Source organism: Trichinella spiralis (assembly GCF_000181795.1).
Source record: "Trichinella spiralis strain ISS 195 chromosome Unknown Scfld2, whole genome shotgun sequence".
Lineage (NCBI taxonomy): Eukaryota > Metazoa > Nematoda > Enoplea > Trichinellida > Trichinellidae > Trichinella > Trichinella spiralis.
This window is the reverse complement of record NW_003526941.1, coordinates 10,932,274-10,957,151: the sequence shown is the minus strand read 5'-3', so window position 1 is coordinate 10,957,151 and position 24,878 is coordinate 10,932,274. Positions and strand designations below refer to the sequence as shown.

The 24,878-nt window shown below is 33.0% G+C and overlaps 8 protein-coding genes across 8 annotated transcripts; 4 read left to right on the top strand and 4 right to left on the bottom strand.

Annotated features, from left to right (window-relative positions):
* Positions 1–1,673: 1,673 nt before the first annotated feature.
* Positions 1,674–2,699, top strand: Tsp_07843 (conserved hypothetical protein). The gene is made up of 6 exons (XM_003381265.1): positions 1,674–1,741; positions 1,977–2,134; positions 2,191–2,249; positions 2,317–2,420; positions 2,484–2,605; positions 2,674–2,699. Exons 1-6 carry the CDS (start codon positions 1,674–1,676, stop codon positions 2,697–2,699), a joined length of 537 nt encoding a protein of 178 aa, XP_003381313.1.
* A 27-nt stretch (positions 2,700–2,726) lies between these two features.
* Positions 2,727–5,665, bottom strand: Tsp_07844 (putative PAN domain protein). Its single transcript, XM_003381264.1, has 9 exons — positions 5,596–5,665; positions 5,186–5,479; positions 4,991–5,065; positions 4,856–4,930; positions 4,554–4,736; positions 4,262–4,320; positions 3,782–3,820; positions 3,398–3,412; positions 2,727–2,804 (listed from the first exon to the last, which is right to left on the bottom strand). Exons 1-9 carry the CDS (start codon positions 5,663–5,665, stop codon positions 2,727–2,729), a joined length of 888 nt encoding a protein of 295 aa, XP_003381312.1.
* A 1,662-nt stretch (positions 5,666–7,327) lies between these two features.
* Tsp_07845 (hypothetical protein) lies at positions 7,328–8,531 on the bottom strand. The gene is made up of 7 exons (XM_003381263.1): positions 8,469–8,531; positions 8,333–8,340; positions 8,117–8,189; positions 7,807–8,035; positions 7,662–7,777; positions 7,453–7,626; positions 7,328–7,396 (listed from the first exon to the last, which is right to left on the bottom strand). Exons 1-7 carry the CDS (start codon positions 8,529–8,531, stop codon positions 7,328–7,330), a joined length of 732 nt encoding a protein of 243 aa, XP_003381311.1.
* A 393-nt stretch (positions 8,532–8,924) lies between these two features.
* Tsp_07846 (fragile X mental retardation syndrome-related protein 1) lies at positions 8,925–12,843 on the bottom strand. The gene is made up of 13 exons (XM_003381262.1): positions 12,802–12,843; positions 12,282–12,334; positions 12,131–12,230; positions 11,888–12,019; positions 11,469–11,585; positions 11,144–11,384; positions 10,993–11,063; positions 10,793–10,873; positions 10,373–10,479; positions 10,231–10,313; positions 9,745–9,855; positions 9,582–9,686; positions 8,925–9,115 (listed from the first exon to the last, which is right to left on the bottom strand). Exons 1-13 carry the CDS (start codon positions 12,841–12,843, stop codon positions 8,925–8,927), a joined length of 1,434 nt encoding a protein of 477 aa, XP_003381310.1.
* A 1,272-nt stretch (positions 12,844–14,115) lies between these two features.
* Positions 14,116–16,477, top strand: Tsp_07847 (serine/threonine-protein kinase PAK 2). Its single transcript, XM_003381261.1, has 9 exons — positions 14,116–14,305; positions 14,390–14,484; positions 14,555–14,711; positions 14,874–15,013; positions 15,105–15,488; positions 15,543–15,635; positions 15,815–16,111; positions 16,183–16,320; positions 16,379–16,477. The coding sequence occupies exons 1-9, from the start codon at positions 14,116–14,118 to the stop codon at positions 16,475–16,477; spliced, it is 1,593 nt and encodes a 530-aa protein (XP_003381309.1).
* Positions 16,478–17,034: 557 nt separating this feature from the next.
* On the bottom strand, positions 17,035–19,997 carry Tsp_07848 (protein ROP). The gene is made up of 13 exons (XM_003381260.1): positions 19,970–19,997; positions 19,623–19,763; positions 19,398–19,553; positions 19,200–19,303; positions 18,658–18,918; positions 18,484–18,614; positions 18,301–18,417; positions 18,035–18,242; positions 17,845–17,983; positions 17,673–17,782; positions 17,517–17,618; positions 17,171–17,442; positions 17,035–17,128 (listed from the first exon to the last, which is right to left on the bottom strand). Exons 1-13 carry the CDS (start codon positions 19,995–19,997, stop codon positions 17,035–17,037), a joined length of 1,863 nt encoding a protein of 620 aa, XP_003381308.1.
* A 411-nt stretch (positions 19,998–20,408) lies between these two features.
* On the top strand, positions 20,409–23,026 carry Tsp_07849 (hypothetical protein). The gene is made up of 5 exons (XM_003381259.1): positions 20,409–20,459; positions 21,254–21,303; positions 21,541–21,586; positions 22,808–22,877; positions 22,929–23,026. Exons 1-5 carry the CDS (start codon positions 20,409–20,411, stop codon positions 23,024–23,026), a joined length of 315 nt encoding a protein of 104 aa, XP_003381307.1.
* A 707-nt stretch (positions 23,027–23,733) lies between these two features.
* On the top strand, positions 23,734–24,874 carry Tsp_07850 (hypothetical protein). The gene is made up of 3 exons (XM_003381258.1): positions 23,734–24,045; positions 24,658–24,777; positions 24,821–24,874. Exons 1-3 carry the CDS (start codon positions 23,734–23,736, stop codon positions 24,872–24,874), a joined length of 486 nt encoding a protein of 161 aa, XP_003381306.1.
* The last annotated feature ends 4 nt before the right edge of the window (positions 24,875–24,878 follow it).

Below are 24,878 nucleotides of genomic sequence, written 5' to 3'. Positions count from 1 at the left end.
TCGTTTCCAGCTTTCATAATAAAACGCCCAAAATTATATTCATATTCAATTCAAGCTCATCTAGAGTAGGGAAAACAAAAATGCAATGTTGGAGGATTATTATTTTCAGTGTTTTTCAGATTAATTTTTTTTTTCTTTGCTTTTCTGATTATTCAATTATCAAAACGTGTTTCACAGTGGATGAGAGAGCGCAATTTCCGCTTTGTCAAGCAGTGAAAAAATAGTTGCACGGTCGAGCGCGTCGCTTTTGAACGTCACTTTTTTGTGACAAATTGGTGCACGTCCTTGTCGACCAGAGACGCACCACCGTCAGTCGGTATGCCAACATCATTTTATAAGCTGCTTGTGATGAAAATTATGCACAGCTGCATGTCCATCAAAGACAGACAGACAGACAGACAGACGAACAGACAGCTTGGATATATCATTTCCTGAGGCTAAAGGTGTAATAGTTGACGTTGTTTATGAAAATTTGCAAACTATCCAAATCAAAAAATGACGAATATTGGAAATCATCATCTATATTAACCATGCATACAGTAAGCATTTCAGAGAAAATAGGCCAAATTGACAATCTACAAGTTAACGACAAAGTTGTGTATCAACAAGTTTAAAAATTTTCCATTCCATTTCACTTGTTTAAAGAGGAAACTTTAAAAAGCCATCACATTATCCAAGTTAATTGCCAGTATGATTCATTTCAGAATTGTAATTGAAATTTTGAAATTTCTTTCTTGTAAATGAGAAAAATAGTGAATTGAAGTAAAAGAAGAAGTGTGTATGGATGCATTATTGAAGACGACAAGTTTGTTTCACTTGCACAAATGGCAAAGCGTGGAGGAGTTTGAAATAAACGATTTGACATTCATTTTATTCATCACGCGGTTGATGTTGATGTTGATGATGTGCATTCTCTGTGCTTGCATTTTATTACATCCATTCATCGCAATAACGGTCATTTCAATGTTTTCCTCGACCATACGTATGGGCAATAACAGAGTCGACAAATTTGTCCAGCGGTTATCATTATTGGCTTGAATATTGGTCGCTAGTTGGCAGTTGAAATTTTCTTGCATCACAATAGACCATTTTGTCAATAATAAACAGCATAAAAATAATAAAATACATCAGCCAAGATAGATTCAATTTTAGAACAATAAAAGGATATTTTCATCCAAAATCGTTGCATGAATAAAAATATTTAAAAAGTTGATGAATCATATTTGTCTTTTTCGTCGCATATAAAATATGAAAATGAATAAACAGGCGCCAACATATATATATACATATATGTTTTTCTCTTTTCCTGCCGTCCAAATCACACTTGGGCCAATTCAGTGTTTGGCAAACATGACATCCATTGGAAAAGGTTTTTACGAGCTCATTTCCCGCGGCCGGGGACAAAAAGTCAATAGCCGACAATATGCTTTTGCCTTTGTCTGATTCCGGCCAGTGATGTTGGCCAACATATCACGATGGGTGTGAAAGAAAGAAATAGCGAATATTTTTAATCATCTCGTTTCCTCCTTAGTCAAATTTGGCCCCCCCCCCCACTAGCAGTGAGCAGGGCACTAAACCGACTTGCCATTAGACTAGACGTCGCCATATTTTACTTTTCTTTCCTTTTCCACGCCTGGTCAAGCTCTCAACAATGCCCCTCTCCAAAAACTCCAATGAGGCAAACAGCACATACGAGACAACGACGACCTCGACCCATTGCAAAACTGAGCAAAATTGATTTGTAGAAAATTAATAATAATAGTAATAATTTTTTTTCTTCAGAACATCGACCATGTGAAAATTTCACATGCCCGATATGTGGAGAAGAAGTTGCAGAAAAATTAATAGAACAACACTTTGAAAAAGAGTCGCAGAATTTGGAAAAACGATTCATCAAGTATGTAAAGAAAAAAAATACATTTTTTGTTGTCAGTGAACCTTAATTATTATTTTTTTTGAATAATAAGTTTTCTTAGATTGAACGCCACGATTAAATTTGAATCGAATTTCAACGCAACAACGGAAGGTAGCAACCTAGAGCTCGGCTGTAGCGGTACAGAAGCGGAACGAAACAGCACAGGACGATATGAAATGTTTTGCAGAATTCGAATTAATCGTGAAAGTCGACTTCGAGGTAGTTGCTCAAGATCATCATTATTATTATTATTATTAAAATTTACAAATTTTCAGGAAAATTAACCGGATTCCGTTACTATACAAGTACCCACATGCCAATAGATATTCAAAAAGTATCAACCAATCAATCAGTCAAATAATTTTTTGTGATTATAATTCTTTTTTGTGAATCTACTCCAGGAGGAAGATATCGAAAGTTATGGTGTGGACAGTTCGAAATGGACCAGGTCCCCGAATCAGATTACCGTCGAACCTGAAGTAACCGAAGAAAAAGCAAACAGCAAGTAATCAGTGTTGTTGTTTTGTATGTTTCTTTGCATCAAAATTTTATACTGATCATTTTTCAGCTCTCCATTTTCTTGCGACAGTACTGAACTAAGCACAAATGAACAACAGCTAAACCCGCAGCTAATCAATGAGCCTGACATTGATGTGGAAAATATGCAAGCAACTGAACAAATTGATGCAAGTGTTTTGGATAATTTTCCCCATTTTCATAATGGAATAATTTTTCATTGGTTAATATTGACTTTATAGGAATCACCTCATTCTGTGGAAAGTAGTGATTCAGAAACTGTTCACTCTCCGTATCAAATACTAAATGTTGTCTCAACAACAGCAGAAGCAGCAACAACGACAACAACAACAACAACGACCACCACCACCACCTGAATGTTAATCATTTTCAAGAAATAAAAAGTTTACATTGGCTTTTTATTGGCCTTAATCGTGCAAACATCGGTGCCAAATGGAAGAAAATCAAAATGAAACAATCAACCTTTAACTAACAACTTTGTATGTTTGTTCACATGTAAATATTTGCTTTCACTACATTCATAATTTCTAAGCCTATTTTTTGTTTTTCTGCTCAGTTTGTAACTTTAAAATGATTTTTTTCACAAAAAACTTATATTGCAACAGAGGAAACTAAATTTCACCAATTCAGTAGATAAAATTAAAAAATATACATAAACAACTTCTTTTACATAATTTTGAAAAGTCATCTCATAATGAAAATAGCAACAAATAGTACAGTATAAAAAAATCTGTGCTTACCTTTAAAAAAGACGAAAAGTAGCAATTTGAAACATTTACTGGTAGTTGATTTTCGTTGATGAATTTCAAATTCGGTATTTCAGTGACGGTAAACATGCACGAATTATGGAACATTTATTCTGACCTAAAATGAAAAGAGAAAACAAATCATCATCAACTGATAAAATAAATTATCGATGCACTATGTACGATGCGGTAAAATAACCTCACGGCTATATAACTGTGTATTAATAAAAAATAATTTGAAAAATAAATACAAAATCACAATAAAACGGAGAAATAGTAACGCATGTTCTGAACGAAACAAAAAAAAGCGACAATTCGGATTTAAAAATCAAGAAAATTTTAATTATGATAAAACTTATAAGCTTAAATTGTATTCATAAAACAAGGGTTAATTCAATAACAACTGCTAAATAAATCATTTAAAAATACTCACTGAACAGTAATTTAAATGGCAACATACAAATGTGACAACTCAAATGATCACTCAACCATTCATTGCACAGTGAAGTGAGTGAAAAGTGAGGAATAGTAAGATTTCAAAAATCTAAAACCGGTTTTTCAAATATAAGATACAGTATCTTACTTGAACAGTTCGCTTCAAATTTTTGCAAAAATGACAATACTATAAATTTAATCAGATATGACAATATAATACTATTTATTTTTTGCACATAATTTAAAATTCTTGCGTTATAAAAGCATGTTCAACACAGCAAAGTATAAAGCACGCGTTTTGAATAAGTATCACATAATTTGCATTTTGCGCGGGAACTTTTTTCATCAATCATTTTCAAAACTTAATTATCATAGTCGAATGAATTACATGTATTTCGTTTTGTATATTCTTGTTCTTTGTTTTCATAATTTAATATATTTGATAATTTTCATTTTAACGCAACTGAATCTGCAACAAAATGCAAGAAACTTATAGTGAATAGATGATCATTTCTGTATGCCACTTCTATTTGATTCAAGAATTGAAAACATAAAAATGTAATTTTACATGAAAGAAAACAATTTCAAAACCAAATAATATACGAATACAAATATAAAAAGAATTAACATTGTGTTTACAGTAATGTTTACGATCATCACGTACAATAAATAACGCGAATAAGACGTCTGACAAGTTTTCATGTAAACAACATTATTTTTGATGATAGCATAACACCAATAACACGCATTAACAAAGCACAAAAATTTTTATTCAAAGTAAACACCAATCAAATACTGAATTAAGAAGTACATCGCATAATTGAATTATTATATGAATTGTTGAACAGCTTCAATTGTATTTCAAATTGTATCAGTGCACCGCTGCAGATAGTCATATTTGCAGCATTTTTGATGAAAACCGCAGTCTGCGTCAGACAGACAAAATTTTGAATTTGAAAAATTTCGTGGTTTTATAAATGGACAACGGCCTTTTCCTGAACCTTTGTCACGACAACAGTTTCCATCTTTACAATAATAACCATCTGGACACGAGGAACTGCTAAGGCAAGTTTTAAACGAATTTTCACCATCAGGGCAAGCACCTAATTAGAAAATAATTTATTTTCTAACAAAAATATGCAAATAAGAGTTATTGAAGAATATTCAATTGATGATTATCAAAGTTTTCAGTTCTAATGAAATTAAAAGAACAGATATATACCATAATATGATGGAGTTGTTGTATAACTGTCGTACAAATCAAAATTCGTCGTTCTGCTTCGAAACCTTCCATAATCTTCAAAAAACAAATACAAGAGAATTATAATATTTCCATTTAATAAAAAAATTTCCTCACTAGAATATGATGGAGTAGTTGTATCGCTGTTGTAGAAATTAAAGTCCGTAGTTCTTCTTCCAAACATTTCACTACCTAAAAATTAATTAGCATAATAGAATGAATATTATGAAAAAGATTTCATGTCAAAAGAAAATGTTCCATTGAAAATGTTCTTCAACCAAAACAACATTTTTGCACAATACTTTCACAAACGTGTACCTTTTGAGCAGTAAGTGATTACGGCAAAGTCTCCAGAAGATCTCATGTAGGGCGTTGTATCAGCAGTGGCACGTTTCAAAGAAATGCAAACATTTCTTTGACGATCGAAATCAACTGCAGCACAATTAAAATATTTTCTTTTACACAAGTGAACACAAGCTGACAGCGAATAGATTCCATATTCTTCATCCAACTGCCTGTAAGAATATCCAACTCCATATTTCAGTTCAACAGTGCAAGTTTCAGATGTTTCCGGTATAATAACTGTAAATTCATCAACCCTTCTTGCTGAAATAGAAAAAATTAACATTCATACTAAAATGTAAACATGTAAAAATTTAATTAAAACAAAAATGTAAAATGTAATTATGCAAAAATACAATGCAGCATCAAATGCCTCTTACCACTGTGTGCACATAAATTGAACCAACCGTAAAAAATATACAAAAACAACGCAACTGCTTTGCAAATCATTTATGTTTATAATATCAGTTTGAATTAGTTTAAAATTACAAGTGTTTAAATAACTTTTACCTTAATATCAAGTTTACAATTGATGAATTTCACTTCACAGTTCAATCATGTCCACAGGCATGAATTAGATGAGAGCTTCTAAGATGGCATCGCATAATGCGTAGGTACCAAGAAGACATTACTCTGGGAGTTTGGAAATGCGTGGTTGACAGTTCTGTTGCTTCAAATTTTTAATTAAAACTGATCAATCACTTCGATCACAATCAGGAACACGAAGAAGAAGAAAACAATAAAATTTTGACATCCAGTGGGTGTATAAATTGATATAAATTTTCAAACTAGTAGCGTATAAAAACAGAACTTTGATTAAATCACACAAATCAAGAAAAATCAACAAAAAACAAACTTTAACTCCCAAAGCAGTTTTCTGAAACAAATTCACAAAGTGGACAATTAATTATACAATTACTGATGTTTTTATGACGCGAGAAATGCGAATAGAAAGTCAATGTTCTACTTTTAGATTTAAATAAAAGATGATTTTATGGACTATTTGGAGATTAAATATTCAACGCGTGACTTATAATACTTAATTGACTAATCTGCTTAAACCATTTTATCAAACTACTTGAACAATTTAAAAACGATAAGTACAGCTTAACAGTTATTATACAGCAGTCAGTTCATGTTAATTTTTCACTACCATTCTCTAGTTGATCATTAGTATTATTCGAATTAAAATTCTATTAACAAAACAGTATTATATACATATACCCAGCTAGCAAAATGGAACGACCCACTTAACGCCACGCCCCCGCACTCATTTGAACATTCGTTACAGTTTTCTTTTCAGATTATCATGATGATAGCATTTTTTAAATGCACGAAGAAAGCAGACAAAAATAATGCTATAAAAATAATTAAACTGATTCAATAATAAAGACGAATGATAATTTAAGTCAAGACAGCCAAGATATATATTGGCAAAAGCAATCCTGAACCATCGACTTACAGTAATTAATTGCACTAAAGTTTAACCAATATAATAATTCAATGTTTTTTATTTAAAAAAAGTACTAAATTTTGATAAAGGCGTCTTTAGCTGAAAATTTCTATTTAATTTTAAATTTTCATTGTTTTGTGCCATTATTTTGAATATTTTCGTTTCACACATAATGTTAAATGTCAGGATGGGGATGATCGATTTGAAAGCAATGAATATTTTGAAAGGTTGAAACAAGAAAAAGTATGTCAATAGTGGTAATTTCTGAGCGAAAATTTCCAAATTTCAAAATAATATTTCTCGTTCCATCAGGAACATGATCCTGACTTGTGCAGGAGTGCTTGCAATAATATGGTGTTCTGTTGCGTCTGTAGTTGAATCCTACGAATGCGGCGTACAAATTACAGACTTCTTCCACTGTCTGGACATTCACTATGCAAATGTGTTGCAAACAAAATATCCCGCCTTTGATCAAGAGACGTTCATTTCCAAAGTCAGCAACTGTTTCACCATGTATGTTGTTTGTTATGATACGATGAACGAATTGTGTGATAAGCATAATGTTTTGTAAAATGAATATTTCGAAAAAAATTTTAAAGTATTTAGCTTGCAAAATATAACTTTGAACAAGTTAACAATGTTTGATGTGGATTACCATTTTAGAAACCAATGTGCAACGCCAGATCGGTTTGATCGCATCGATCCCATTGCCAACGTGACTCCTTATTCTGAAATAGAAATTAAAATTGTTCTCAATCCACTGTGGTTCAGTAATTCATCTGACCGTGAGTACAACGGTAATGAGGAAAAATGCATGTTGGAAGCGTACAACGACACCGTGCAACTGATCCAAAAATGCATACGCAAAGTGATTCCAGGCTTCGAATTTCCTGAAAATATAGATATTCCGTCTCGTTCTGATTATTACAAACGACTGGTGCAATACGGAAAAAAGTTCCTAAACGAAAAACAATGAGAAATAATAAGATGCACAAATTCATTCTTTTCTAATTTTAGGCCGGATGAATTGTTCGATACTGTTGCGATCAAATCGATAAGGGCGGCCAATTCGAAAAATGTCTGTCCAAATCTGGATTCATCTATGAATACTAAAAAATGTCTGACCAATGTATTTCACCAGTATCAACACTCTTCGTTCGATCACGTTTTACGCATTGACATGCTTTTCCGAGAGCTTTGCTCGTCTGTCGGTGTTTGCATGTTGAAGTATGTTTCGTTTTACATTTTGCAATTATTAATATTTCTGTATTGATTTTATCGTTCTCTGTTTGTGTATTTTGTGTTAAGTATGACTGATCATTGCCAAGAAAAATTGAAACAACTTGAAAGTATGGAATGCCAGTGTGCTAGAAATGAGATACCGAACATGCTTGCAATATTATTAGCTCAATATGAGAAATGTTTCGGATTGAAAGCATTCGAAAAACCCGTCGAAACGGCCATTCGCAACCGAGTCGAAGAAGAGTGCAAAGTACAACACCAGTTGAAAAAAATGTGCTGCTTAAATTAGTTTTTTAATCTTGATTATACTTTATTTAAATTAGACGGTAGTTTGGAATAAATTTTTTTTGATACATGTTTTTCTAATAGATTTCAAAAGTGTACATTTCATTGCAACATAGTTTTGTAATGCCCAGTTTTACATTTTTAACTGGAATTAATATCAAATGGAAAAACATATTTGATTGTATTACGGTTTTTTGGCATTTGTTAACCAATCCAACAAACTGTTTATTGAACACAAGCAACACCAAGTTTCCAACTATTTCATCGAGGCACCCTGCAACGTGATACTGCTGCTTTTGGCCGTCTGAAGGATACGGAATACAGTGGAATCGACATTTTCAAAAACTTTTTTTGTTTGGGTAAATCTCTATCGCAGTAATATAACTGAAATGGAAGAATGTATGGTGTCACTAAGAAAGAAAATATTTGCGTGCCTTTGTTACAATTGTAATTCTACAAAAACAAAAAAAACATCTCATTCACATAGACAAAGCCTACTGTAAATAAGACGTCCTTTTAGTTGAATAACAAGTGGAAAAAATTTTCATCAAAAGATAAGTCATTTTTCGAAATGTTATCGCATGCAGATTCGCTTTACCAGGAAAAAAACAAAACAAAAAAAACAATCATCACACTCTGTTTCGATTGAGTTTTCATTCCAAGAAAAGTAAGTACACTCAACTCCATTCACACAGCTCGTTTCAGTGCATAGGCAAGCGTGCACAATGGCTACACGATTAATGTTTTCTCTCCCGCAAGCAAACAAACGACTATGGAAATTTTTTCAAAAAAAGCCTGGGCTATCTTTTCATGTCCGAGTCGATTAATACATTTCAAGCCAAACAATAAATATCTGTTTTGAAATGGATAGTAATGAAAAACCGCCGTTAAAATGCTGAAGTTGGATACGTATATATAAACTGAAATTCGAATGAATGAATGAATATGAACGATGATGATCAATGTGTGGAGAGAAAAGGATATCCCATTCCCTTCCTTTATCACATTATAGCAAAAGCCACACTTATAGAAAAAGAGCGAAAAGAAAGAATAAACGCTTAAGGATAGAGTAGTATTAAAAAAATAAACTGACAAAAACTGGATATGAGTTGGAGTCACGATATAATACGTTAATCAATGTTATTCGGCTGATGATGGATGCTGTTTTCCCATGAAATTATGAACTTCCGTTGACCAAGCTGCCACCGGATTTATCAGTTATAGAATGTTGCTGTTGTTGTTGTTGCTGCTGCTGCTGCTGTGATGGATTTCCGCCAGTTGCTGCACGAGGCGGCTTGCCATTGGACAAGAGTTCGGCAGTTTCCGCGCCCGAACTATGCTGCTCTTTAGAAGCACGACCACCACCAGATTGGAATGGTCTATTACCACCGCTACCACGGCCTCCAGTCCAACGGTGAACACGCCCTTCACGACGACGTCGATTGCGGCGTATTCCCATATTGGTACCGGCTTCCTGTGATGACGCGCTATCTAAAAATCAATAATTACTTTTTTTCAAAACAAGAATAGTAACTTTCAATCAATTCACCTCGATCTTCGGGATGCTCAGGAGCTGGGTTGCTTTCTTCATCAACTTGACGTCTACGCTCACGAGCTTGATACATCATATCACTATCACCTCCACTGTTTGGCGGTGCTCCTAAAACATTTCCCATCGATAAAAATAATATTCTATTCCTGCATTGCACTATGAAAAAAGTAAAATCAAAATGCAGCATATGCAGTGTGCAAAACAAGTGCAAACAAACAAAAATTAAATAAAGCAAACGTGCCCACCACCTTCAAATCCCTGCATGGACAGTTTCCTGTCCATCGCTTTAAGCGTTCGCTCTTGCAACTTTGCCAAAGCACGGAAGCTGCCTAAAAGCACATGCAAAAATAAACACATGTGTTTGCACATACAAGTGAAACTAAAATAAAAATAATGACTATCCGGAAACGAAAGCAAAACAAAATACAATCAAACGTGAGCAATCACAACTCATGCCAGATGCTAATATCATATTCACCATACCCCGCATATAACGACCTCGCGGACGCCCATATCCGCCTCTTCCGCGAACTGGAGGGTTCGACTCGATATCCGAATGGTAAGCCCTAAATTTAGAATAAAAAACAATAACACAAAAATAGAAACTAAAATTAAAATTAATTACCTTTCACTTCGACTCTGGTTGTTGGAATAATTGTTATGCGGTGGAGTCATTCTGCCTCGGAGTTGACGATTTAACTCCTGAGCTTCTTGTCGAAGACTCTCCATTTCCTACAAAAACAAGTTCAAATTTACTGAATCAATGTACATTTATTTCAACGTCATTTATTTTTCAGTGTCAACATCTAAAACTAATGAAATCGAAAGGGCACAACTGCTAACCATATGCTTGTGTAAAAAGAAATTTGTGCCTGCGCTCAACAGACATATTCATACTATCAATACTGTCCACCTGAACGCAGATAAAGATAAAAAACATATAAAACCGCATCTATTTTAGGTTTGAAAAGTTGCAATGTTAATGTCTCATTACAACAATTCTAACCAGGATAACAATTGGAAAAATTGGAAGGCTCGTTCGTACCTTTAAATGATTCATATGATAACTCATAAGAAAACGAGCGTTCTTGATACTTTCAACTGTTCCAATATACCAAAACGGTACCTAAAATTATTTTCAAGTATGTTATGCAACGTGACATATTAATAAACAAAACTGTAACAAGAAAAAGTTAAAAGAATTGCCTCTGCGGTGTTTTCTCTTGAGGAGTCCTCATCGCCCACTTTGACTCGGACGACGCCTGACTTATCCACAATTTCTTGAATTGCAAGGCCGCTTTTACCAATCAGTTTTCCTAAAACAAAGAAAAATAAACGATTTTTGAAGAAAACGTTTTACTTACTAAAAAAAAAATACTGTTGAAGATTTACTTACCCACCATATCTCGAGGCACCATATATGGTTCTTCGCTGTACTCAAGCAAACTTCGCGCTTTGCGAGCTGCTTTAGCATTATTTGCGATAACCCGGAATTCAACCATATCATCACCGGCCGGCGTTATCTTCACGTCAATTACCCCATCGACAGCTCGTGCCTGCGCAATATTCGATCCATGACCACCAATTGCAAGACCCATCAGATAATGCGGCACCACGAACTGTTCCACAATTCCGTCCTGCGAGATATGCGTGTTCTATAAAAATAAAAGATTAAATTAATACTAAATTAAACATATATGAACAAGCGCACGTTTCCATACTTGTAACTGTTTGGTTGCATCTTCGGTTCGTTGTTTAAGAGAAAGTTTTTGTGACAAAAGACGAAAATGCATTTCAGCTAGCATTTCGGCTCGTTCAATTGCATCATCGTAGCATGACTGTAATCATATTTATAAATCAAAACTTGCCACTGAAAAAAATCATCAACACAAAACATACTGTCACAATCAATTGTTTTGACTGAGGATCATAATTAACCAAAATACGTCCGACGTGCTGAGCAAATTCAGCGTGGGCATCTGGACGCATGGAACTAAAAAAATATATATATTTATTCATTAAAAAAATATTTAAATTTATAAATATTTAAATACTATTCGTCCAATGAAGGTGGAACAGATATTTTGGTAGTTCGAAAACTGCTTGCTGTAATTATCGGACTGCAATTAACAGGACGAACCAAATCGACACTAATCACTTCTTTTGATGACACAGGAGCGTTTATGTCGACACAAACAAAATCGCCTTTAATGCTATGGACTTTCGCTTGATACCAACCTAAGGGCTCTACTTCATTCGGACAAACAAATACCTGAAAAATAATATCAAACAAGCATTAAAATTAGTGTCGGAGAGATGACATTCACTTAAAAAGCGAAAACCTTAAAAAGTAAGGTATTATCAATAAGTTGACAAAATATACCTCTACAATCTGGCCTTCCGTAAAAGTAATTGGTTTAGCAGAAGTATCGGCCGGTGATAAACGCAAATATTCGTACTGATATAACTTTGGGGTGTTAGGTCTAAGAGAAATTTAATCAAAGCTCAAAAAAAAATAACGAACTTCTTCTTACTCATTTTCCAAAACAACTTGCGCTCCATTTGTATGCAAGGCTTGAATTGTGCCCTATAATTCAATAAATGTAAATAAAAATACCACATGTGAACAACGTAATGTTCGAGAATTAAATTAGTTAAATTATTCAGTAAATAAGCATATTTCGTAACATGAAATTTAAAATATTATTTTTGAGAACCGAACAACAAAATCAACACAAAAAATACACTAATAAAAATCAAAACTGATTTGAACCATTTACGTTCAAGTATAAATTTTTACACAAAAGATCTTCCCGCGTTCACATAAAAGAGAAATAAACAGATTATCAGAAAAATGCCGCTATCAATGAGCAAATAAAATGTTTAAAACTATATAAATTCGACTAAAACATAAATGGCGGCAACTGCTGAATGAACTTCCTTAAACAAAAGATGCAAATCATTCGAACAAGGCGCGTTAATTCGGAAAGCATAACATTTGAATAAAAAATTATAGGGAATAAATAAATTATTGTTGAAAAAAATAGCAATCACCTTGTAATAACAATCATTTTCTCCTTTAACTTCAATATCCATTTCGCAACAGAGGGAGATATCACTTCGCTTGCCAACGACAAAGAAATGAAATGACTAAAGTGCCCAACACCAAGTCTTACTGTGGAACACTTGGAACACAAATACCGAAATGAGGTAATAGGTAACTAAACCTGAAAATCTAGTTTTGACCTCAAAAAATGAATTAGGACATTAAACAATTATAATTAAGAATTATTTGATAATTTTTCCTTTTAAAAATAATTGAAATTTTTTATTTTCTTCTGCATATTCACGTAACTATAAATTAAAGTAATAAAAGTGTTTTATAAACTTAAAGTAATAGTGCAAAAAAGATACTACTCGAATAAATATTATGACATTAATAATTAATGTAAATTATTATTTTATTTTACTTTATTTATAAAGCACTTTTGCATTTTAATTATGTACTTGGAAATCTTTATGAACAAAAGTTAAAAATTTTGCTTCTTATGCAAAAGTATTTTATGATATTCATATATTTCATAAATATAAATAATTGGTTATAACTATTTACTCAAAGATAAATAAATTTACTTGTAGCTATTATATCATTTTTGAAAAATGAAGTGTACTGTAGTTATAATTTGTATTAACCCAAAACTGTAATTGGATTATAAAATTCACATTTTACAAAAGATTTAGATAAATTATATAATACAATTATAAAATACTTTCATTTTCAACTTTAAACATATTTTTCACCTCTAGTATTCTCATGAAATTTCAGGCCAATTATGTTTATTTGTAAAATTTATTAAATATCAGTTTTTGGTAAAAATTTGCTGTGTTTAATTTTTTGTTTAATTATTTTTTGTCTTTTTGTCTATTTGTTATTAAATAAATTTTCAGAAAACCTTTTCACTGGAGAAAACATCTTGAATTTCATTATGATAAATTCTGTGTAAAATTGCTATAAATATGAAATAATGATATACTTACTCAACAGTTTTTAAAATTAGCATTTAAATAATCGTCATCGAAATTATTTCACTATCGTCGTCGCACAGTACTGTCGTTTTGTAATGCTTTACCTAGTTATCTTTATGTGTAGTTCTAATTCGATGCGTCATCTGTGCTCGGACAAACATTGTGGTCGTTGCTTGATCGCGAATTCTTTGTCCTGAACTTGATCAGAGTATCCAGCAATTATCGTGTACTTTTTTGACAATTATTCAGCTTCTGCTGATTACTGTATTTACATTGTTTTTTCCAATAGCACAGTTTCTCGATGGTTAGTTAGTGTTTTCTGTCAAAGTGCAGTTGTTTATAATGTTGGAAGAATTTGACTTCGACGACCGGCCGCCACCTCCACCGATTCGCCTGGCAAGCAATGCACCAAAAGACCCACAGCAGACGTTTTTGGATCTGAAGCCGCTTCCTCGTGAGCCGGATGCTGAAGAACAAAGTTCCCATGGCAAGCAGAAACGCGATAAGAAGGAAAAATCCAAAGGCTTTCGAAGTACTTTGCTTTTCTTTAGCGTTAACTAAACTTTTTTCACATGTTTGCGTTTTCTCTTTTCAATTTCATTAGAAACAAAAAAAGATGATCGCCAAAATGAAAAGCCTATAATTTCGCCTCCGTCAAATTTTGAACACACCGTTCATGTAGGGTATGACGCACAGACAGGCGAGTTTACGGTATATTTGAATAGATTTACTGATGCTGTTCCTTTCTTTTATTTAAAATTTTATATGCGTTATGTTTTAGGGTATGCCTGAACAGTGGAAACTTTTGCTTCAACAAAGTATGATTACGAAAAGTGAACAGCAGCGAAATCCTCAGGCAGTGTTGGATGCTCTGAATTATTTTACAACAGACGGCAAAGCGGCGAAGCAAAAGTTTTTACAACTGAAGCCGTTGATCAGTAAGTTTTTTATTCGCCTGGTTTTGTGTTGTGAGCGTGCTTAATTTTTCTCTCATCTATAGCGCTTGATTGCGTCCACAGTAATTGTATTATTAGTTTTGGTCGATTATTGACTTTCCCGTTGATTTTGTGCGTAGTTGACGTTCAGTTTTCTTCCTTCAGGTCATGTGTTACCAAATACACAACTCTCATACTGTCAGTCACAGGCTTTTCCACCTCAATATTCCCCTCCACCTCCTCCTGATGATGATGACGATTTGCCTCCTGTTATTCCTGACCGACCGACGCGTACGATGTCTGTTGTAAGTTTTGTTTTGTTATTAAAATAGGCTTATTACAGCATTATTGTTGTTGTTGTTGTTGTTGTTTTTGACCATTATACTTTATATTTAGTATACTAAGCCGATTGAAGAAGGTTCACTGCCGGCTCCTGTTCAATTGAATGGAATGATGGGTGTTAATGTGGCTCAGTTCCGTCAGCAGAAGAAGAAGCGTATGACGGATGAGGAAGTTATAGAACGATTGCGTTTGATCGTATCTATTGGAAATCCACAACGAAAATACACACGTTTGGAGAAGATTGGATCCGGTGCAAGTGGGCATGTTTTTACGGCAATCGAGGTTAGTACAGGTGCTGAGGTTGCCATTAAGCAGATGAATCTGGCACAACAGCCGAAAAAAGAGCTCATTATAAATGAAATTCTGGTCATGCGAGAAAACAAGCACCCTAATATTGTCAATTATCTCGATTCATACTTAGTTGGTGAAGAGCTCTGGGTAATTTTTAACATAAATTGTTCTCTTTCTTTTATTGATTTCAAATGAATTTAGGTAATGATGGAATATTTAGCCGGTGGATCATTGACAGATGTTGTAACCGAATGTCAAATGGAAGAGGGACAAATAGCGGCCGTTTGCCGAGAGGTGATTGCATGCATGCATATGTATATAAATATATATACAGTTAATATACACATATGATGATTTATGAAGGAATCTTTCTGAAAGATAAATTTTGAAGAAAAAATTAACTGATTCTTTATGGCATCATTTTATATGCAGCATATATTGTCGTGGACAAGTATAATATTGGTGATTTATAGGTGTTGCAAGCGTTAGAATTTTTGCACAGTCGAGGTGTGATTCATCGAGATATCAAGTCGGACAACATATTGCTTGGAATGAATGGCGCCGTCAAACTGACCGATTTTGGCTTTTGTGCGCAAATTTCACCAGAACAAAACAAGCGAACTACGATGGTCGGCACACCATATTGGATGGCACCGGAAGTGGTTACTCGTAAGCAGTACGGTCCGAAAGTAGACGTCTGGTCGCTGGGTGTTATGGCCATCGAAATGGTTGAAGGTGAACCACCGTATTTGAACGAAAATCCATTACGAGTTAGCAAAGCAATTTGTTTTTTTTTTGTTCAATTAAAATTTACTGATGTATTATTATTATTTACGTACAGGCTATTTATTTAATTGCCACCAATGGAAAGCCGGATTTTCAAAGTCGTGAACAGCTTTCGCCTGAATTTCAGGAATTTATCGACTTTTGCTTAGAAGTGGAAGTGGACAAGCGTTGGTCATCATCCGCTTTGCTCAGGGTTTTTATTTTTATTATATTTTAAAATTTCTTTAAATTATTTTTTTCCATCTTTTCAGCATCGATTCTTGAAATGTGCCAAACCGTTGGCCAGTTTGTATCACTTGATTGTGGCGGCCAAACAATCCATCGCAAAGCAGCAGCAGCAACAGCAGTGAAAACATGCTGTTCCTTGCCAATTCGTTTCTTCCAGCTTCTTTGCTGATATACGTGAAAATTCCAGTTAACTTTCATTTTTCTCTTAAATTTTGTTAAAGCAAATATTTTTAAATTGTAAAAAAGTTTCCCGCTGCCTTGAGACAAGAAAAAAAATTACGATTTTTTATGTTAAGAAGGTCTTAAGGTGTGTGGGTGTCTGCCTGTCTTCAGTTTTTGTTGGCAAAATTCTTCAAACTTGACTTTGTGTAATTTGCATAGCAAAGCAGTTTGGTCGGTGCCTGTCACTTTCGAAGATGAATAATAATCAATATCATTAATAAGTAAATATCTTTTTTAAACGACACCATCCAGTGGTTTTTCAGTTTCAGTGTCATCAACATGAATCTTCATACATATATCATCGCACCAACAGAAATAAACAATTAACACTCAACGAAAATAAAGCTGGGATACTTGGAAAAAATATATAATATGACCACAACGATTAAAACAAACTATATCTGTATGCGGCAAAACAAAAATTTTCTCACTGCCGTAGCAGCCACGGTCAATTCATCTATTTTTGTTTAGCCATCAAGCATCCGACACCGGCTGGTTCAATTTCGACAAATTTTCCAAAAATTTTCTGGGTGTGATCAGTTGATCGGAACCTGGGATAAGAAAAATAATTTATCATCATACAGTTTTTGAACTGGATGACTGATGGTGATGATGACTCACCAATGACAACTTCCCATGTTTTCTTTTCACGCGTCACCTCGTATGCACAGCGCATTTCTGAATAAGTGAGTCCACCGACGATAAAAACAATCAATCTCGGACCAGATCTGTAAAAAACATGCTGACCACGATCTTTGTGCCATTGGCCATAACGAGCGCTAGTTGGTGTACGGTAGGAGGGAACTGCTTGCCTGCCAGCCAGAAACGGAAAATGTCTTTGGTCCAATTTATCATCAATTGCATCCTACAATACAAGTGAAAACAATAATAATTTATATTGTATGCTTTGATTTGCATAAAATAATTTCTTTTTCTTACTTCAACAATATCTTTCAAAACTGGTGTCCAACGAGAAGTTTGATAAGTCTGTTCACCGATGCGTTCTTTACGATTCGGTTGCCAAACGCGTTTTTTGCCGGCCTAAATTGCAAAAAAAATTAATCACAGAATAAAAATTTCAGTTCCATTACTAACTTCAGTAATGATGTTCAAACCGAGAAAGCCAGTGTTGACGATCGTTGCTTTTTCTTGTGGCGGGATGTTGGCATGCTGAAGTAATTTAGTCAAATTCTCTTCAGATATACCTACAAAAATACAACAAAAAACTGAATACATAATAAAGTAGAATATTTCAAGTTCACAATACCGTTCCTTGTCAAAATGTGCAACATTATCAATCGAATCTTATCCATGTGATCAACTGATGGTTCAATCAATAACGGTGTAATCAATTTGACAGGATCACGAATTTTTTCTCCTTCCGCATCGCAACCCATAGCTAAATCCTAAAAAACAATAAATTTTAATAAAATAAGACAAACAATTCAACAAATTACCTGTTCCACTTTGCACAGTTTATCGACACCAGCTTGATAGCGTTGCATGCACTTTTCAGCGAGATGCAAATGCGTGCTATATTTGTTCAATTCTTTCTGGTATTGTGGCATTTTCTTAATTAAATTTGACAAATCTTTGATACTTTTCATATCTGTAGCAACACCCCGTTTTCCTTCCATGAATTTTTTCAAGCCTTTCGTTACTTCCCTTTAAACAATTAAAATTATAACTCACTTGTGTACAAGAAGAATTACAACGAATAAACAATACGTACTGTGATACTACGGCAATGTGTTTGTGGCGTAAATCAGTCCAAAGATCATCATTTTCGTCTAACAAAACTTCTTTGTCTATATGCTCACCGCCAGCACCTGTTTCATATCTAAAAAACTTGAAATTAAAAAAATCATGTAAACAAATATAATCGCTTCTTCCATTGCAACACAACCTGAACACATCATTTTCAATGTCGAACAAATCGTACGCCATTGCTTGGAAAGTCAATTCGTGCAGCAACGGTGAAACAACATCAAATCCACGGTCCAAAATCAAAAGTTGTGATCGTGCTTTTTCTGATCCCTGAAATTTTTTTGCAAACGCAAATTATTCAAAAGTCTATTACGAAAAGTAAAAAAAATAGAAATCTCGCCTCTCCCATTGTCGGTTCATCAGCTTTGTAAGCATCCAGCTTCTGTTGTACCAAGTGTGCTAATTCGACGTTGCGTTCGAAATCGCTGCGATAACGAACGCTTGGATATTCTCCGAGTGTAGCACAAACTGTAGCTATTTGCTCTGCAATGCGTTCCATGTTTGCAATCAAACCACCTTGCTTCAACGGATTGTAAAATAATTGAAAAGTCTCAGGACTATCCAACGTATATACCTAAAAAAAATGCACTGCGTCACAAAAATAGTAATTTAAAATAATTAAATTATCCACACAAAAAGCTGAAAGCTGGTTTAAAATGATAGTCAGGGACTAATGTTTACAGTAAACAAACAACAAACTGGCAGTTCATCATTATCGAAACATGCGTAATCAATTCGATAGTATCGATTTATGAATGCAAATATAAATTATTATTGATGAGGTCAATGTAATAACAATTTATAAATATGAAAAACCACGAATAAACAAGAATGAAATAAAACGTAATATAATACTTGAGATTCATATGGAGTAAATGCGATGTTTATTTCTTTCAGTGTTTTGATTCGTTTAGATGCAGGACTTTTGCATAATTCATTAAAAAGTTCATCTGGACAAGCTGAAAAAAAAATAACCCTTTAATTTTTTCAATAAATTTGATAAAAATGTCAATACTACATGTGAAAGTAAAAATACAGCTAATCAAAAATTACCTTCGGTGAAGAAGACGTGTGCCGCTTTGTACAGTGATTTCATTGGATTCTGAAAATCGGCCATCATGCGATTTATGGAATCGTGAGTTGGAGCGATCAAATAAATTGCTTCTAGCGAAGTGAGCGGCTCCCTTTTCTTGTTCAAATCTTCCACAACTGATCGATTAAAAAATGCAGATTGCAATTTTCATACTGTTAACCTCAGAACACTGTTTGAAAACTTACTGGTCACGCCTTCGTTCATCACTTCATGCATTTTGCAACAAGCGCTAATCATGCGCATCGCCAGCTTATCTACAACAAGTACACTCCAACCGCACGGAGTTTTGTTTTTCTTCAACGGTCGAATGACGTCATTTAAAATCCCTGCAAAAGAAACGGAAAGTCAAATTTAATCAAAATAAAATGCCATTCATTCTATTTTTATGGTATTTACAGTAATATTTTAGTATTAAATACAGATGAATCATCAACAATTCGTCAATTTAACATGAGCCAAACATTATTATACACATAATTATTAATAGATAGTAGTTATACTTAATTATTTATTTATGAATAAAAGTTCATACTCTGTCCGACAATTTGTTTCAAAGCCATCTTGTTTCTGAAGTTGGAAGTGTGAAGCAAAAAATTGGAATTGTTACTCAAAGCTGCTGCGATTCAAGCGTAAGCGCGACGTTCATGCGAAACCGCCGGCCGCTTCAAAAGTCGCAACTGATCGATTGAATTGTGCTATAAAAGAGAATTCAGTTTCAATAAACGACGAATGACCGCCAACTGATCGATTCAATTCGACAACTTTGACCGCATCGAAGCGATTGTTGGCCAACAGTGATCGTCTGATTCGACGTCAATATATAAATCACTAGATCATGCACAGAAAAAGAGAACGTCTGCGACAGAAAAAAAAATTTTTTTTTCATTAACACAACTACCTTTATTTCTCTGCATAACAGAGTAGTCAAAATAAATAATTGTACAGCAGGCATTTTATTATTAAAAAAACATATGCATATATTTCGTCTGATATTTTCAAAAGTACAGTGCCAAATGAAGCGAGTAATTTTCGGGTTTTTTTTCGAATTTATACTTACTTTTCACTCTGATTGAACATATGATATGGAACTTTTTATCAAAATTATAAATTGCAATTTTTAAATCAACCTTTTCATGTTGAAAAAAAATGGAATTAAAATTTAATAAAGCTTATTTCAAAAAACATTTTACAAGTTACAGTATTCTAATAGCATTTGGAAAACTCAAGTAATGTTTTTTGATATTTTAAAAATTGTACAAAAGTTTATCATTTAATTGCATTATTTAATCTAATATATCATATCTATACAACAGTCAGTGCAATGTTTTCAACTGACACTTGAGTAATAAATTTTACAGTATGAACAGACTTTATTTATATCTGTCAATTATGGAAAATATTAATGAGACGAGAATTTGTCAGGTGACGATGCTGAGAATTTTTGCGTTGATTTTCAGATTATGAAAAGTGTTTTTGTTTTTGATGTTGAAATTGCTCATTCAATGCTAATGTAAAAATATGTTGAGAGCAAACTTGTTTTTAATGATTAAATCAATATGGCTGAAATGATAATTGTGGTAATCTGTTGCTGTAGATGTGTGCTGAATTTATTACTTATTGAAATCAAAGTAGTGTACACCGTTGTTTGACAGTATTTGTGCATTCGGGTGCACGCATTATTTTCATATTTTAACATAATGACTTTTCAGTTTCTGACTTGCTGTTGTTTTTGCTAATATTCAGTTTCGTACATCATGTTTTTCGTATATTTATCTATCAGTTTCATTTAGTGTTATTTAAAAGATAACATTTTTAGATTGACGATAAATGCTCGGATTCTCTGCACTTCAAAAAAGATTCGATGCCGTAAGTTTTGCGTTTGCTAAATTTCTGATGAAAAACAAATCTTAAACTGTTTGTTATTAGGTGAAGCTTTTATCAAAGAACTACATTTATTGGCAGTTGCTACTGTTGTTTAAATGATGATTTGCATGTGTGTAGAGTTAACATTTACTCTGATTTCTAATTTCTGCATATTGAATATGCAAAGGAAGCGTGTAAATTTTTAAAAGAGAAAACTTGTTATTATTATTATTATTTTAGTCAGCTAGCACCAAGTCAAACTTTTGTAAATGGTTTTGTTCATAAAGTTTTCAGATATTCATTATTATGTAAAAAACTTGAATCACCTTGTATCAACATAGCAGAATTTGTTTCAAATAGATATCATTTAGATTGCTCAAAGAATATTAGAAAAATGCAGATAGTTCAGTTTTCGAATAGTGAAATGTGAATGTTGTCACCGAAAATGTAAAATTATCTCATAACACTGGTAAGATGTATTTTCCTTTAACATTAATAAAAGCTCAATACTATTAAAGCTTCCTGAAATTGCTGAAATAAGATTAAAATTACGAAATATTTTTAAAATGGTCGTCATAACATTCCTTTGACTGAGTCTGAATTGCAAATTAGTTAAGTCAAGGTATGTGAATAGATGATTTGTTCATGCTTTTTTTCACATTACAGTACATTAGAATGAACATTTGGAATAGATATAGTGGAGAGATTAATTAATTAATTTACGTATAGTGCATGGCGAAACTGTTAACTTCATTTGCATATAAAAAGTGAAATTGCATCGACAATTGTTAATTGTTGTTTTTTCTGTCAACGTGAGTCGTCAATCAAAAAAGATTTATTTCTTCAATAGAGATCTCATTTAAAGATTTGCTTGTTTTCTGTGTTGTAATTCCACTTGTTGGGAATGGTTTTCAACAAGTGAAAAAGGAATAAATTAAGTTCTAGATTTTGGTACTACAATTATTTTTTATTTTTATTTTATATTTATTGATTTATTTAATATTTTTAAATAATTTATGACTTGGCATACTTTGAATAATAACAGTTTTTGAAAAAATTGAATTTTTCATATAGAAATTCTTTTTTAAAATTTTTATCCGCTTCAGAATTATGATTTACTAATTAAAAAAATCCAATAAAAGTGCACAACAGTTTCAAGCATAATACTATGGCTGCTTTTTGTCATGTACATTGTCAGATGAATGAATGAATTTTCAAATTATAACTTTGATCAGTTTTAGATTATTAAAAGAAAAAAAAATTTTTTTCAATCATGTAGTGATAAGTGTACTGTTCTGTATCAGTTGAAATATGTTTAGTTTTTATTTAATGAAATTTAAGATGAATTCAAATATTATTATTGACTTGAAAATTTGATGAAGTTGAAAATTATGCTTAATTTAATTTTATTTTTTTTTCAATACAGTTGATATATTTTTGTTTTAGTAAATGCTTTTTAATGATCAATGATTTAGTAAAGTATTGTTTTATGTTAATTATACTGTAGAAAATTGTTGTTCAGCAATGTTTTTTATTTGAAGATATACGTGTAGAACTTTTGTATAGCTCCGAAACTGGTTTTTGTACATTCTTCAGAGCTAATGATTAAATTGAACCGGCTTTTTGAGACGCGTTCAGTAATAAAGTCTCCTGGCCAGGCCAAGCTATCATCGTGCCGTTGAAATGCAAAAATAGTAGTAAACCGTGTGTTGTTGACGCAGAATAATAATGAAGTTTGTGTAAAATGCTTTAACTGTTATTTAAATATCTGATCGAGTAAGAATAAATTATTGGTTATTGAGATGGATCGATGAGAGAAAGTTTTCAAGTTTCCGTATAAATTTGATAAGAATTTATAAAATTAAATTTTTCTGAAATGTGAACTGAAAGTGAAAATTCATGAAGTGAAAAATTATTTTTTCATCAAACGTTGTCCAGCTAATTTTTTTTTGATTTTGAACAGATTATAAATATTTGTTGTTAGCGGGATATTTTGTCATTGGCGTGAAATTGAAGCTAGTTCTGGTCGACCAGTTTGTCTCGCACGTCCTTGTTTCTTCTCCTTTCGGCTTTTTCTTGTTAAATTGTCTATTTGATTGGCCAGCACAGTATAGTCCGGTGACGAGTGGGCGAATAGTTTTAAATGTTTATTATTATTATTATTATTCTTATTTAAATCGCAGCATTGATCGATTATTTGGTAGTTTATTTACTCATTAATTATTTATTACGTATCATTTTGTGCTTTGTCGTGATGTTGGTTCGAATAGCTGCCATTTTACTGTTTTCTCTATTGTGTGCGTGCGTGTGTTCGTTGGCGTGTATTAAAATTGTGTTTTCAGCTTTTGTATTTCAAAAGGTGAAGCATAGCGTTTTGTGATCCAACCCATAGAACCATAGAATTAAAAGGCTAGAGACAGAAGAAATTGAGGAATGCATCCTCACAGATTTGATTCCACTTCCAAAATTGTTACGAATCATTCCACCCATCCTGACGATCTGTTGACCACCAATTGTTGGAATTGTTCCACACTGCCCGGAGGGGATGTTCACCAGCAGCATGCATCTTGGCAAATTTGGGCAATTGGCTTGGCTTTTATCACTTTAATCAGCTCTTGCGCTGCGGTCGGCATCGTATTGTTGCCGTTGATCGGCGCCCGTCGCTACAAAAAGATCCTCAACTGGTTCGTCGGTCTCGGTGTCGGTTCCTTGTCCGGCTCGGCTGTATTCAATCTCATACCGAGTGTAAGTTTTTCATATTATTTTATTATTAAATTCAATTATGAATTTTAACGATCGACGTGATTTATTCCAATAGCACTTTTCTTTTCGTGTATATGTAGAGAAAAAATATTTTGTTTCATCTAATGGAACTTCGAGGAAAAATTGTTTTATGACTAAGCATTCAAAAATGAGCAAAGCGGAATTTTTTCATTTCCTGCTGCATTGTAAAACGGAAATTGATTAACTGCACTATTTGCATGAAAATGGCAATATAGTCAGCAGAAGTTGCTTTGATCTTTTCATTTTCATTCTTGTTGTGTTGTGGAAGTTTTTCTTTTCACTTTACATTTTTGTTGAACAGAAACGTCATATGTGGCAGGAAATGACGAACAATCAACAAAGTGCATCTTATGATAATTTTTATCGCGATGCTTTATGCCAGCACAAAAGACTCTATTAAATTGAAACTTTTTATAGTAAATTTTAAATGTCAAAAAAAGCATAAAATTTTATTCTACTATACATAAAATTTAAAAAGAGATTTTTTTCAAATTTATCCATACTATCAAAGAATAAATTTTTGTTTTACTACTTTTTGTAAGAATCCATATTTTTTTTGTTACTTTTTTGCAGGCTTTTGAAATTGATGCAACAACAGGCCACACTCCGTTGTTACTTTGGACTCTGTTAGCTGGCATTTATGCTTTTTGTATGGTTGACAATGGTATAAAAATGATATCCGAAAGAAGAAAAGTATGTTTTTTATTTTCATTTTTATTTAAATACAAAAATGAAGAATAGGCACATTCTGATTATTGATTTGATTTTTTTGCCAATAGTTTTGTACTAATTTA

Excerpts from the sequence above, each read along its gene's own strand:
- Tsp_07848 (XM_003381260.1), bottom strand. The coding sequence starts at position 19,997 with ATGGCTTTGAAACAAATTGTCGGACAGA. Across the intron at positions 18,243-18,300 it reads GTAGTATCACAGTACGTATT|GGAAGTAACGAAAGGCTTGA; the intron begins GTTTATTCGTTG and ends AATTGTTTAAAG. Across the intron at positions 17,129-17,170 it reads TCATCACCATCAGTCATCCA|GTTCCGATCAACTGATCACA; the intron begins GTTCAAAAACTG and ends TTCTTATCCCAG.
- Tsp_07844 (XM_003381264.1), bottom strand. The coding sequence starts at position 5,665 with ATGATTTGCAAAGCAGTTGCGTTGTTTTTGTATATTTTTTACGGTTGG. Across the intron at positions 4,321-4,553 it reads TCTGTCTGACGCAGACTGCG|ACGTCTTATTCGCGTTATTT; the intron begins GTTTTCATCAAA and ends AAAACTTGTCAG. Across the intron at positions 3,821-4,261 it reads AACATTACTGTAAACACAAT|TATTGTCATTTTTGCAAAAA; the intron begins GTTAATTCTTTT and ends TTAAATTTATAG.
- Tsp_07846 (XM_003381262.1), bottom strand. The coding sequence starts at position 12,843 with ATGGATATTGAAGTTAAAGGAGAAAATGATTGTTATTACAAG. Across the intron at positions 10,874-10,992 it reads CAGGCGTCGTCCGAGTCAAA|GTACCGTTTTGGTATATTGG; the intron begins GTGGGCGATGAG and ends AAATAATTTTAG. Across the intron at positions 10,314-10,372 it reads AACCAGAGTCGAAGTGAAAG|GGCTTACCATTCGGATATCG; the intron begins GTAATTAATTTT and ends TTCTAAATTTAG.
- Tsp_07847 (XM_003381261.1), top strand. The coding sequence starts at position 14,116 with ATGTTGGAAGAATTTGACTTCGACGACCGGCCGCCACCTCCACCGATT. Across the intron at positions 15,489-15,542 it reads TAGTTGGTGAAGAGCTCTGG|GTAATGATGGAATATTTAGC; the intron begins GTAATTTTTAAC and ends AAATGAATTTAG. Across the intron at positions 16,112-16,182 it reads TGAACGAAAATCCATTACGA|GCTATTTATTTAATTGCCAC; the intron begins GTTAGCAAAGCA and ends ATTTACGTACAG.
- Tsp_07850 (XM_003381258.1), top strand. The coding sequence starts at position 23,734 with ATGCATCCTCACAGATTTGATTCCACTTCCAAAATTGTTACGAATCAT. Across the intron at positions 24,046-24,657 it reads TATTCAATCTCATACCGAGT|GCTTTTGAAATTGATGCAAC; the intron begins GTAAGTTTTTCA and ends ACTTTTTTGCAG. Across the intron at positions 24,778-24,820 it reads TGATATCCGAAAGAAGAAAA|AATAGGCACATTCTGATTAT; the intron begins GTATGTTTTTTA and ends ACAAAAATGAAG.
- Tsp_07843 (XM_003381265.1), top strand. The coding sequence starts at position 1,674 with ATGAGGCAAACAGCACATACGAGACAACGACGACCTCGACCCATTGCA. Across the intron at positions 2,250-2,316 it reads TGCCAATAGATATTCAAAAA|GAGGAAGATATCGAAAGTTA; the intron begins GTATCAACCAAT and ends AATCTACTCCAG. Across the intron at positions 2,421-2,483 it reads GAAGAAAAAGCAAACAGCAA|CTCTCCATTTTCTTGCGACA; the intron begins GTAATCAGTGTT and ends ATCATTTTTCAG.
- Tsp_07845 (XM_003381263.1), bottom strand. The coding sequence starts at position 8,531 with ATGTCGATTCCACTGTATTCCGTATCCTTCAGACGGCCAAAAGCAGCA. Across the intron at positions 8,036-8,116 it reads GCGAATGGCCGTTTCGACGG|CACACTGGCATTCCATACTT; the intron begins GTTTTTCGAATG and ends TCTCATTTCTAG. Across the intron at positions 7,397-7,452 it reads TCATTACCGTTGTACTCACG|AATAAGGAGTCACGTTGGCA; the intron begins GTCAGATGAATT and ends TTTCTATTTCAG.
- Tsp_07849 (XM_003381259.1), top strand. The coding sequence starts at position 20,409 with ATGCATATATTTCGTCTGATATTTTCAAAAGTACAGTGCCAAATGAAG. Across the intron at positions 20,460-21,253 it reads TACAGTGCCAAATGAAGCGA|ATTGACGATAAATGCTCGGA; the intron begins GTAATTTTCGGG and ends TAACATTTTTAG. Across the intron at positions 21,587-22,807 it reads TAAATGGTTTTGTTCATAAA|AAAATTGTTGTTCAGCAATG; the intron begins GTTTTCAGATAT and ends ATTATACTGTAG.